We start from the raw sequence: 13,613 nt of genomic DNA, 5'->3' as shown, positions 1-13,613 counted from the left end.
GCCTCCTGTGCTGGAAATATGGAATGGCTCCATGTCCTCACTGCTGAGGGCTTACCTGGTCTGGTGCTCTGACTTCTCCCTCTGTCAGTGGATCACACTGGTGATAAATGGAGTACAGAGTCAGCCCAGTGAACACCGCACATATGGCTGTTAACCACAAACCAACCATGTTGAGGTAGAGAGATCTGAAATAAAGGATGTCTGAGAAATAGTAACTTCAACGGACAGGAAGTGAATGTCTCACATTTGCCCAAGGTTGGGGGGGGTGGGAGGGGAGATTGTCAAACCTAGTGCATTAAAAATCAAGATAACATAGGCCTGGCAGGAAAATAAGATGCAGAGGGCGATTTGGCACTTGTGTTCACCTTCAGCGCAAATAGCAAAGTGGGTGCAAAAAACTGGCAAAAATCGGGAAATGAGATTCTTGCCGGTGAGATCTAATTTCCCAAATTTCCACGTCCCTCGCCGGTTTGTAGGTGGGAACCTCATTACGTAATGAGTTTCACACCCACAAAGCGCGCAAAACTCGTTTTAATGCTTTTACATCCATATTTATATCATTAACGAGCCCCCCCGCCACGTGATCCCCCCTTACTTAATATTCAAATCTCGCCGATGTGACGTTTCATCGACGAGGTTTACAACAGCTATCTAAAAACCTGAATTAGTCAAGGGGTTTCCCCCAAAGGGGCAAAGGCTACACCAACCTGACGGAGCCAACCAGTGTCAAGGGCAGTCCAGGGAGCCGTGGCAGGAGCGGACCATCTGGGGAGCCCCTTTGAGTGAAGGGTTCTCGCTATGTTTGATGTGTGGGGATTGGGAGGATGAGCCCTGATCCTTGTAGGCGCGGAGGAAGCAGCAAAGCCCCGAACCTTGTGGCGGAGGGGAGGGAGTCTCCCATGTCTGTGGAAGGGGTGGGGAACTTCTGGGGAGGGGGGGCGTTTCTTTCTTTGCTGATTGGTGTGCCTATTTTAAAGAGCGCCCGTTTAATAAGAACACGGGGAGTCCATGCTAAGTAAAATAAGAACAACATTTTATTTACACAAACGATTTGTATATTACCCATTAGATCCTGACTGGGTTCCTCTTTCACTGTTGGTGTTTTACTGGCCGATCTTATGTACATGGGTTAATTGAGATATCCCCCACCTCCCCCCTCCCCACCGCCCCCCACAGGGTTCCGTGAGGGATATTACAGCCCCGATCTATGGTGAACCGCCCTTGCAGCTCTATCAGGCCCTGCCCCTCCACAGTGACAGTTTGAAACACCCCCACTGTTTAGTTGTTTTTCATAAAGGCTCACAATCTGGACTAAAGCCTCGGTGGTGCAGCTGAAGAGTTACATGCCGGGTTTCAGTTAGAGCTGACACACTGAAACATTACGGGAAAACACCAGCTCGGCAGTGTCTCAGATCTGGGCCATTTGTTTCCAATCCGCAGACGTCAGTTTCAGAGCTTGTGACAAGTTTGAGACATAGAGGGAATTTGTGGGCCAAGACCTTCCAGCACAAAAGCACAATATTTCTTAAAGACTTATAACAGTGACTGAAGGCTCTACACTAGGGGTGGGCAAACTACGGCCCGTGGGCCACATGCGGCCTGCCAAAGGTCTTTATGCGGCCCACCAAGTCATTAAAAAAAAACATTTAAAAAAAAAAAAAAAAATTTTTTTTTAAATTTTAAATTTTTTTTAAGGTTAATGGGGGGGGGCTGTTGGGTTACTTACTGGTATAGGGTGGATACGTTTACTTGAGTAGGGTGATCATTGCTCGGCACAACGTCGAGGGCCGAAGGGCCTGTTCTGTGCTGCACTATGTTCTATATGAGGCGCCCAGAATCATAACCGGGTGAAGTAATTATTTTACTTAATATACTATGCCAGGAGTGGGCAAACTTTTTCGTGCAAGGGCCACATTCACAAATTCACAATTTTAAAGGGCTGCATAGTAGAATTAAGTAAAATAATTAATATTTAAAATAGCCAAAATAAAAGGTTTTTAAAGAAAAAAAGCAATTAATTTTTATTAATTAATATTTTAAAGTAGAAACTTCACATGAAACACATGTTGTGCCGAGCAATGATCACCATACTCAAGTCAACGTATCCACCCTATACCAGTAACCCAACAGCCCCCCCCATTAACCTTAAAAAAAAAATTTTTAAATTAAAAAATTTTTTTTTTTTTTTTTTTTAATGACTTGATCTTGGTGGGCCGCATAAAGACCTTTGGCGGGCCGCATGCGGCCCGTGGGCCGTAGTTTGCCCACCCCTGTACTATGCGGCCCTTTAAAATTGTGAATTTCTGAATGTGGCCCTTGCACGTAAAAATTTGCTCACCCATGCTCTACACACTTGTAATAGTAGAAAAAACTTTTTAAGGTGTGTTGTGACTCGATATCCCGGGTGGCACGGTAGCACTGTTGCTTCACAGCACCAGGGAATCGTGTTTGATTGGTGAATTGGACATTCTGAATTCTCCCTCAGTGTAACCGAACAGGCGCCGGAGTGTGGCGAATGGGGATTTTCACAGTAAATTCATTGCAGTGTTAATGTAAGCCTACTTGTGACACTAATAAAGATTATTATATCACATCAGTGAATCCTGATCAACATGTGTAGTGCGTAGATTGATTACAATGCTGAATTCTGATCTATCGCAGAATATATTTCTGAATTCATATGGGTTCGACTGAATTTATTTTGAGCTGATATTTCCAGCACCCCCTCCACTATATTACAAACAGGACAAAGTTTAGTTCAAGTGGGGAACAGGGGTGGGGGAGAGGTGGGGGGGGGGGGGGGGGGGGGGAGATGCTGTGCTGAGGGATTATGTGGAGATTCTGGGCAACACAAGGTGCATGATTCGACCGCTGGCCTGGGAGTGGTGAGCGTGTTTACTTGTGGTGCCTGTGACATTAGTTCAAACTAAACTCCTGCGGACACTGTGTTCCACAGTTTAAATAGACCCAGACAACTGCAGAGTTGGTACTTACAGTTTAGCCTCACATTTGTTTATACAAGCGATGTATCGTTGGACCTGAGACTGGTTGATGCCATAAATTGCCGTCCACATAAAACTCCCGCCAACTGCAATCGTCCAGACGGTGTGTCGTCTTAAGGGGTCTGGATCAAAGCTGGGAAGAAGCATGAACACAGTGATGAGGTCAGGTCCATCAGCTAAAATTGCTTTTGGCTTATTGCTGGAGAAATAATGAGACAATAGAGACAGACATGCAAAGTGTGACAACCACCCTCACTCATGCATGGCTGCACCAACCAAATCCTTCATAGTCCATGTGTATGTGCATGACCTCAGCAGTATAGCACAGTCCTGAGGCAGTGCTGCCTGTTCAAGGATTGTCCTTCCAATTTGACTGTAGCCCTGTCTGCCTGTCTGAAAGTTCAGGATATAAAATTAACTTGTATTTATATAGCACTTATCAAAACCTCAGGACATCCAAAAGCACTTTTTGCTAATTAAGTATTTTTGAAATGTACTCCACTGTTCTTCTTTGAATTGTGCCATAAGACCATAAGACATATGAGCAGAATTAGACCATTCGGCTCATCGAGTCTGCTCCACTATTCAATCATCGCTGATGTGTTTCTTATTCTCCTGTCTTACCCCCCCCCCCCCCCCCCCCCCCCCCCCCCCCCCCCCATAACCGCCGATCCCCTTATTAATCAAGAACCTATCTATCTCTGTCTTAAAGACAGTCAGTGATTTGGCCTCCACTGCCTTCTGCGGCAAAGAGTTCCACAGATTCACCACCCTCTGGCTGAAGAAATTTCTCCTCATCTGTTTTAAAGGATCGTCCCTTCAGTTTGAGGCTGTGTTCTCGCGTTCTAGTTTCTCCTACTAGTTTATCCTACAGAAACATCCTCTCCACATCCACTCTATCCAGGCCTCTCAATATCCTGTAAGTTTCAATAAGATCATCCCCTCACCATTCTAAACTCCAATGAGTACAGACCCAGAGTCCTCAACTGTTCCTCATATGACAAGCTCTTCATTCCAGGGATCATTCTTGTGAACCTCCTCTGGACCCTTTCAGTGCTTTGAGATATTTTACATTCACCTGAGAGGGGAGACAATGTTTCATTTGAAAGGCAGTGGGCGGAATTCTCCGTTGACTGACGGTGAATACACGAAATGCGATTGGGCGGAGAATAGGCTCTGATATCAAAATCGCGATTTGACACCAAATTGCAATTCTCCGCCACCTCGACAGCAGCGTCAATGCGTTCTAGAACACATGTACACTAAACACCATTTGCATGTCATTAGCAGACCCCTATTCTACGGGGCCTCCACGATTCTCCGCCTCTGATGGGTCGAGTTCCCGACGGGGTGGTTCATTTGTGCTTTTAAAGATCGTGAAACCAGTGTCATGGCTGTTGAGGGAGAGAGAGAAGGTAGGACACAGAGAGGCGTGACCGTAGGTAGCCAGGATGGACATTGGCCGGGTTGGCTGGGGTGGGGAGGCCCTGCCAGTGCCGGGGGAGGGAGTAACAGGGGAACGGGCTATGCGGTCGGGGTGGCCACCCACAGAACTGGGGCAGTGTCCAGGCATGGACTTTTATTGCTGGGGCCTGCAAAGCAGCCACCTTGCTGAGCACCCTACTGACCACCCACCTTGGCCCCTGGTTCAGCAGAGTGACACCAGTTGTATGGGTACCCCTATATCCCACCCTCTCACCCCATCCTCCGCCATACTCCACCCCCACACAGCTACCATCCGCCAGTGGGTCATTAGGCGGCCCACCCAAGGGCAATGCTCATAGAAGCCCCCACGGGGGGCACCGGGCAGGGGCCACGGAGTGTATTGCTGGCAAGTGCAGCGCCATCCAACGGTACCCCTGGCACCAGGCGCCAAGGCCAGAGGCCCCCATGGTGCCGGCCACTGACGTAGCCAGGGGTGCGGGGATGGGAGGGGGGACATGTGGGGGCGGAGCCCACAGTGCCAACTGGGGCCACCATGCCGCCCGTTGGACCTGGTTGGGCACAGGGATATGCACCATGCTAACATGTCGGCCTTTCACCCCCTGTAGACTGGAATTCAGCCAGCAATGGTGGTGCTCCTGCTAGTCGCCATAACCATGGGGCTCCCAGCATGGTTGAAGACACCAGGCCTGGTTCTCCTCCGGAAGCACATCCGCACACACAAAACTGACCCACTCGTAGAAAGAGTGCTCCTATTCCACTCAAACCCCCAACACGCTTTCATCGAATACCCTGACGGCCGGCAGGACACTGTTTCCCTCCGGGACCTGGCGCCTGCAGGATCCAACTCCACCACCACTACCGCCGAGGTACCCCTCACGCTACACCCCACCCAACCCCTCGCGCCCGGCGCCCCCACACCTACAGGCTCACTGCCCGTGCTCCGCGCCCCCGCGCCTATAGGTTTCCAGCGTTCCCCGTCGCCAGTCGAACCAGTCGGGTACGAAGCTCGGACCGAATCACCCCCGGAGTCCACTATCGTACCCTCACCGACCGTCACCACCCAGCCACCAGAAGAGGCTGCAATCTCGGTGCTTCGCCGATCCCAAAGGACGACCCGGCCGCCAGACCGGCTCAATTTGTAGACCCATCACCGCCGCCGGACTTGATTTTTTACAGGGGGTGAATGTGGTGAATTATATACCTAGTAATTCACACTGTGTTGTATCATATGTATTGTGTCCTTGTGGGCTCTGTATACGAGCCGTTGCGCAGCTCTGCCCATAGGGGGAGATGAGGAGTTTGTACTGGGCTCCACCCATGGCTCTGCCCATGGCTCCTCCTACTAACCGGAAGTATAAAGCTCTGAAGTCGTGAGCCTGCTGCCAGTTCATCTCGTCGCAGGCAGGCTCTGTTGTAAGATTATTAAAACCACTGTTCACTTCCAATTACGTGTCTTGTGAATTGATGGTCACATCAAGGTGGAGGTAGGAACACTCGAGAGGGCGGACAGACGGAGGGCAGGCCAAAGCCAGAAACGAGCTGCGGCCCTGATGGATTTTGGACTTCTGTAATGGACAGTCCCATCGATTGTGGAGATGCAGTCGCAGGGCCAGAGATGACATGAGGAGGTGTCGGTGAGCATCCAGCACCTGCAGATGCAGTTGGAGAAGTCCAACCGCGTGCAGCAGCAGCACAATGTGTGCCACCCAGGCCAACACCACACAGGTGGTGTCTGTGGTGCAGGCATTGGGAACAACGGTTTTGGCTATCAATCAGCATGTCCATGGCCTGGGACATTCTGTGGAGGCGCTGGCCAAAGCCCAGGGCAAGCTTTCCATCTCACAGGCAATCTTCTCCCAGAGCCACGTGGACATCGCAGCAGCGCTCCTGAGCGTGGCCCAGCCACAGCATGCCATGGCTGGGAACGTCGACGGAATGGCACAGACATAGATGGGGGTGGCCCAGTCCCAGAGGGAGATGGTGCAATGACTGGCTAATGTGACACAGACCAAGAGGTGGTGGCACAGTCAGTGGGTGATGTGGTGCATTCTCAGACAGCGATGGTCCACTCCCTATGCTCATTGGCCACGAGCGAGCGGACCCTGGTCGAGACCAGAGCGGGCCTCTAGGACTGGCAGCGCCAGGCGATGGGAAAGCCTCAGTGGATAACTCCACACACACCCGCATCCCATGGAGTAGCCCGGGGGCCATCGTGCACCCCGAGGCAGGGGGAGGTTATGGAGCCTGTGCCGGTGAGTCTCACAGGGGAGGTGCCGGAACGCTCAGACATTCCCCCTCCTGTCCCTGGTGCATCTGGTGGGCAGCGAGTGGAACAGGGTTACACCTGAGCAGCAGACAGGTCCATACAGGCCGGGTCACACCACAAGACACCCACCAACTGGTCACAGGGCGGGAATCACAGCAGGCCACCTCCACTCCTGCTGTACATCTGGAGAACCACTTAGACATAGTGTTAGGGCCTGTAAGGCCTGTAAAGTAGACACCAATTAAGTTGGCACTGGTGCACAGTTTAATTATAGGGGCTAGGGCACAAATCTGAAAATATTTGTTCACATTAAACACCTGTTACCTCTGTTACAACCTGCCTCGGTGCTCTGTCAGATGGGTGCGAGGGGTGGGCTGTTCTAGGCTGGCCAGAGGAGGAGGGGAGAATGAGTGGATGTTGTGGATGGCCCTGGCTCCCATCATCCCCCAAGGCCCACCCCCGACCAATCCCACCACTGTCACCCCAGGGAATCGATCGGACCGTATGCTGGTTGGCCAGCGCGCATGCAGGGATCACCCAGATGGACGGTGGAAAGTGCGACTGTGGACAGGAGTCAGACATTGTCAGACGATGTGGAGCACCAGAGCTCATCCACCACGTCGACGCTATGACCAAGAAATCACAACAGCGCATATACTTCCTCAGGAAACTAAGGACATTCAGCATGTCCACATTGACTCTTACCAACTTTTACAGATGCACTATAGAAAGCATCCTATCTGGCTGCATCACAGCCTGGTATAGCAACTGCTTGGCCCAGGACCGCAAGGAACTTCAGAGAGTCGTGAACACAGCCCAGTCCATCAAGCGAACCCACCTCCCATCCATTGATTCTGTCTGTACCTCCCGCTGCCTTGGGAAAGTGGGCTCCACCCCACAGTGCGGCAGCTATGTATCACGGAGAGAGTTGCAGGTGGGGGGAGGGGAGGGGGGGAGAAATCAAACGAGCGTGTCGCCCCTCTGCTGCGCGATGTTGTGAAGGTTGCAACAAAACCGCCACAATGCAGGCGACCCTTTCAGCATCAACCTAGACGGCCCCTCCAGAATGGTCCAGCGCACCTGGAATCTAATTGTCGATACCTTGTGACCTTCTTGAGGGTTATAACATCCCCCCCCCCCCCCAAGTCTGAGATACGTCCATGTCCATGTATGCGACCGGGACTACTGGCTCTTTAGTTGTCCTGGCCCGGGAATAACCGTTGAGGAATGAACATGTAGGAGCCGGTGGCATGTACTGGACTGGGGAACGTTGCCTTCATGTGGAGCATCTCGGTGGTGCCGTAGGCGCTGCAGCGGCCGGGTTCGGTCATGGACACTGCTGGCTCAGGCGGTGGTAATATGTCCATCTCGGAATCTGTTTCCAGTGGATCCTCGTCTGGTATTTCGGCATCCTTTACGTCTGAGACTGGTTTCTCTACAGTAGGTGCCTCTGGGACCAATAGCAGTGACTGGGGCGAAGGTGTCGGTTCGAGCTGGGGCAATTTTGGTTCGGAACCTCCGGAATTAAGTCTGACAACTCTTGGATGCGCCCACAGAGGTGGTCCACATACCGGTTGGATTTACCTTCTTGTGCCCTTACTCGATATGAGACTAGTCCTGTCTGGGCCAACATGACACCTGTGTCCACATTCTGGATGTGCACCAGGTCTCCTACCGTGAAGGTGTGGAAAGGTGAACGTTGCCCACCGTCAGCCTTGGCTCGATCCTGGCCCCGATGGATTTTCCCACCAAAGTCCAGAAGGACTAAAGGTAAACGTGTTCACAGGCAACGGCTCATCAACAATTCGGCCGGAGAGACCCCCATCGTGGAGTGTGGTGCCATCCTGTAACAAAAAAGGAACCGCACAATTGTATTTCCTAGGACGGTGAGGTCTGCTTCTTCATCCCATTTTTATGTTTGTACAGCAAATTCCAACAATCCATTCAACGTGGGATGCTAGGGGGCATCTCGTTGACGGCCATGAACGTCCCAAACTCCGCACTTATAAATGCTGTCCCATTATCCGAGAACAGCACCTGCGGTACCTCTTGTTAACTGAACAATTGCCACGGTCTGTCGATGGCGGCATTTTGTAGACTCCCATCCACTTGTAGTGGGCATCTTCAACGAGGACACCATCCTCAATGCTCATTCGGGAATTTTATTAGTGAATGCCTTCAGGTCCCCCGGCAAGGCACGGTGTTGGGCCCCATATTGGATTATACGTTGCACCCGTGACAACTGCTGGTCCATTGGAGTTCAGCTGGGTGTGCAGGAGGCCATAACCATGAAAGAATCCATGAAATGGAGTGTGGTTATCACTTATCAGCCAATGTTGCTGCAGGCAGGCAGCCTGGTGTGAAGAGGGAGGCGGCTCAAAACATCAATGTGAGTTATTGTAGATCCCGAATGTACTGGAATGCCGCTAAAAGCAGAGCCCGCCGCTGGACCCTGGCAGACGCAATGGGGGAGATTGCCCAGTCTTCTTTAAACAACCCCAACAGGGGTTTGTGGTTGGTGCAGACGATGAACGGGTGTTCGTCGACATACTGATGGAATTTCTTTATTCCAAATATCACTGCCAAGTCTTCATTCTTGATTTGTGCATAATTTTTCTCAGCGCGGTCAATGTCCATGGCCCAAAAAGATGTGGGGCGAGATTCTCCGGACTCACGACGGTTCGGAGAATAGCGGCCGTCGGAAATTTTTACGGCGACGCTGTTCCGACGCCCTCCCGCTATTCTCCGAACCCCGCAAAATGTCGGAGTCGCCATTCCCGACAAACGCCTCCTTCCCGCCCCTGACACGACCAGAATCGCCACTGATAGCCCCCCCCGCTATTCACCGGCCCGGATGGGCCGAAGTCCCGACGTCATGGCGCCCTGTTTGGACGTCGTGAAACACACCTGCCTTTTAAATTCGTCAACCAGTCGGCCTGGCTGACGACTGCTTGGAGGAGGTCAGGGCACCACTCTGCGCACCGCTCAGCGCACCACTCAGCGCACCGCTCGAGTCTGGCCACAACGGGGAAGGCATCCCTGAGAACGGGAGGGGGTCCAGAGCGGGGGCAGTGGGGGCGACGGGGGAGGCAGTGGGGGCGACGGGGGAGGCAGTGGGGGCGACGGGGGAGGCAGTGGGGGAGACGGGGGAGGCAGTGGGGGCGACGGGGGAGGCAGTGGGGGAGACGGGGGAGGCAGTGGGGGCGACGGGGGAGGCAGTGGGGGAGACGGGGGAGGCAGTGGGGGAGGCAGTGGGGGCGACGGGGGAGGCAGTGGGGGAGACGGGGGAGGCAGTGGGGGAGACGGGGGAGGCAGTGGGGGCGACGGGGGAGGCAGTGGGGGCGACGGGGGAGGCAGTGGGGGCGACGGGGGAGGCAGTGGAGGAGACGGGGGAGGCAGTGGGGGCGACGGGGGAGGCAGTGGGGGAGACGGGGGAGGCAGTGGGGGAGGCAGTGGGGGCGATGGGGGAGGCAGTGGGGGCGATGGGGGAGGCAGTGGGGGAGACGGGGGGGGCAGTGGGGGAGACGGGGGGGGCAGTGGGGGAGACGGGGGAGGCAGTGGGGGAGACGGGGGAGGCAGTGGGGGAGACGGAGGGGGCAGTGGGGGAGACGGGGGAGGCAGTGGGGGCGACGGGGGAGGCAGTGGGGGAGACGGGGGAGGCAGTGGGGGCGACGGGGGAGGCAGTGGGGGAGACGGGGGAGGCAGTGGGGGCGACGGGGGAGGCAGTGGGGGAGACGGGGGAGGCAGTGGGGGCGACGGGGGAGGCAGTGGGGGGCGACGAAGGGGGGGGGTTAGGTAGAGAGTGAGCCGTCCAACCCCGTAACAAAATGTCTGCCAGCATGCCATGGTGTGCCGGTGACGAGGACACGGCCGCTGGTTCCCCTGTGGCTTCCGGACACAGGCCACTGACGCACCCGTGAGGAGGCCATAGTTTACTGGCCGTTGGATGCAGAAAGTGACCAGGGGTTAGGCTGACCGCGTGTCAGCAGCGCGGCCAGGCCACCGGGACACACTGGTATCCCATGGCTGGCGGCTGCCGAGGTGTCGACTAACCTCCGTCTAACATGTCCCGTTTCTCTGCCCCCCACCACCCTTCTGTAGGTTAGCACGATGTATGGGAACAGAACGGCTATGTTCTGCGCAGTGGTTGGGGCCGCTCTACTGGATTTGGAGATGCAGCAGCATCCACACCCACAACCCGCAGTGGCTGCAGGGCCAGCTGCAGCAGCAGAGGGAAGGGCCGAGGAGTTGCCAGTCGTCGAGCAGCATGGGGGGGGGGGGGGGGGAGGAGGAGGAGGAGGAGGAGGAGGAGGAAGAGGAAGAGGAGAGAGTGAGGGTGCAGCCACGGCGCCAGAGGCGACGACCAAAGCCGAGGGTGTACCGTGTCCGGGTCTCTTTCCTAACAATGCCGGACATCACCTGCAGGAGAAGACTCCGGCTGAGTAGGCAGACGGTGATACATATCTGCCAACTCCTGTCGCACCTCGCCCCACGTGGAACGGGGGGAGGACACGCGATCCCGGTAGCCATCAAGGTGACGGTCGCTCTGAACTTCTATGCTACCGGCTCCTTCCAGTCTCCGAGCGGGGACGTCTCCGGGATCTCCCAGTCATCGGTGCACAGGTGCATCCGGGATGTGACCGACGCCCTCTATGCCATCGCGGACCGCTACATCATCTTTCCCGAGGACCAAGCAAGTCAAGACTCACGAGCCCGTGGATTTGCCAGTGTGGCCGGGATACCGAGGGTTCAGGGGTCAATCAACTGTGTTCACGTCCCCATGCGCCCGCCTGCTGTGGACAAGGAAGTGTTCACAAACAGGGGGGGGACATACTCCATTAATGTCCAGGTGGTATGCGACCCCCACATGAGGTTCATGAACGTCTGTGCAAGGTTCCCAGGGAGTGTGCATGACTCCTACATACTAGCGCAGTCGTTCATCCCTGCAATGTTTGAGGGACGTCCCCCCCGGCTGAGGGGCTGGTTGCTAGGTGACAGGGGTTATCCGCTGAGGTCTTGGCTGATGACGCCTATACGGAGGCCTCAGACCAATGCGGAAACACGATACAACGAGACCCATGCAGCAACCAGGGGTGTGGTGGAGCGCTGCCTTGGCCTCCTGAAGATGAGATTCAGGTGCCTGGACCGCTCCGGAGGGGCCCTGCAGTACCAGGCCGACAGGGTCGCTCGCATTGTAGTGGTCTGCTGTGCGCTGCACAACATCGCGATGCAGAGGGGAGATGACCTGTTGCAGGAGGCGGAGGGAGAAGCTAGTGGCAGTGGTGCCAGCACAGAGGAGGAGGAGGAGGAGGAGGAGGAGGAGGAGGAGGAGGAGGAGGAGGAGGAGGCTGGCGGAGTGGCGGGCGCAGAACGCAGACACGACCCAGGTACTGGTGATGTCCAGGAGGCGGCACGACGGACCCGGCAAGGACGGCGGGCACGCGACGCCCTGGTGGCAGCACGGTTCACGCATCGCATGTGACGTCCCCGATGAACACCAAACCACCACCTGCATCGCTAGTCATGCAGAGGGTCACCACACAACTGCCACCACCACAACCCCCCCCCCCCCCCCCCCCCCCCCCTCAGTGTACACTGCTCCACTTCGACATGACGCTTATCACTGGGTACAGACGGAATGGCACAACATTGATGGCTGTGTCAGCGGGTGTGATCAGTGCCATGTGGAATGATGACAGCCCGCTCTGCGAAGAGCTGTGAGCTCAGAATCGTTAGAGAGAGTCTGACCCGTGGCAATAGCTGAACCATCCACCTTGGTGGCCGCTGAGTTTGTCACTGACACTCCATCACGTGCCCGCGTGGGCTAGCTGTGGGAGGGGGGTAGGGGCAGGGACTGCACACCCGGCACCGAGGTTTCACCACCCGTCACCCCCAGCGACACTCGGTCACCATCACGATTCCTGTGGCTGTGGAACAATCACACGGTATTACAAGTGAGGTGGAACAGTGCGTTTAATATTAACAATTATTTACAGGTGCCCTAGCCCCTACAACTAAACTGTGCCCTTCACCCGTGCCAACTTACTCAGTGTCTATCTTAGTTGCCTTACGGGCCCTACCACTACGTCTAAGTGAATCCCCAGATGATACAGCAGGAGTGGAGGAGGATTGCTGCGAATCGCCCCCCTCGACTCGTTTCTCCTTGGCTATGCGTTTCCTGGGGCGACCCGGCCTTGATGGGCCAGGCTGCTCTGCGGGCGTCTCGGGTGACATTGTGCCACCCTGCTCTGCCTGCTGCCCACCCGATGCACCAGGGATGGGACGGGGGGAGGCCGAGAATTCCGGGACGTCCCGTGATGGAGTTAATGGGACGGGCCCCGAAACCTCCTCCTCCCTCGGGGAGCCCGGTGGCCCCCGGGCCTCACTTTGGGACAGAGGTGCGAGCGGGGAGGTTCCCCGTCGCACCACCGATACCTGGCGCTGCCAGTCCTGGAGGCCTGCAACGGTATCCACCAGGATCCGAAGGTTTGCAGAGACGGAGTCCAGGGAGTTAGACATTCCCGCCAGGGACTGTGCGATCTCAACCTGTGTGTGCACGACACCATCCAGCACATGTGTCAGGCGGTTGATGCTCTCCGCGACTGACTGCTGCGACTGTGCTATCGACTGCTGGGACTGTGCCATGGCCCGCAGGGCGCCGGCAATGTCGTTTTGGCTCTGGCACATTGCTGCCTGTGAGAGGGCAACCCTGTCCAGGGCCGAGGATGACGCGTGCACATTAACCCCAACGTCTTGCATAACCTGACCCATTGCCTCCACCGCGGATGCCACCCGTGCGGTGTCGGACTGGGTCTCTGCCATGAGCGGCACCACTCCCTGCTCTTGGACGCGGTTCCACTCCTCTAACAGCGTCTGCAGAGCCAGGAAGGCTGCCCTCC

At 55.4% G+C, this 13,613-nt stretch overlaps 1 protein-coding gene across 1 annotated transcript in view; it reads right to left on the bottom strand.

Annotated features, from left to right (window-relative positions):
- Positions 1-13,613, bottom strand: part of slc5a8l (solute carrier family 5 member 8, like) — a 142,666-nt gene that overhangs the window by 69,761 nt on the left and 59,292 nt on the right. Inside the window, exons 7-8 of the mRNA XM_038820980.1 lie at positions 2,995-3,135; positions 56-185 (exon numbers count right to left, since the gene is read on the bottom strand). Coding sequence (XP_038676908.1) covers positions 56-185; positions 2,995-3,135 — 271 coding nt within the window. The remainder of the gene's footprint in view (positions 1-55; positions 186-2,994; positions 3,136-13,613) is intronic.

The sequence above is a fragment of the Scyliorhinus canicula genome, chromosome 15 (genome assembly GCF_902713615.1).
Source record: "Scyliorhinus canicula chromosome 15, sScyCan1.1, whole genome shotgun sequence".
Classification (NCBI taxonomy): domain Eukaryota; kingdom Metazoa; phylum Chordata; class Chondrichthyes; order Carcharhiniformes; family Scyliorhinidae; genus Scyliorhinus; species Scyliorhinus canicula.
The sequence above is the reverse complement of the archived record's forward strand: the minus strand, read 5'-3'. Positions and strand labels throughout refer to the sequence as shown.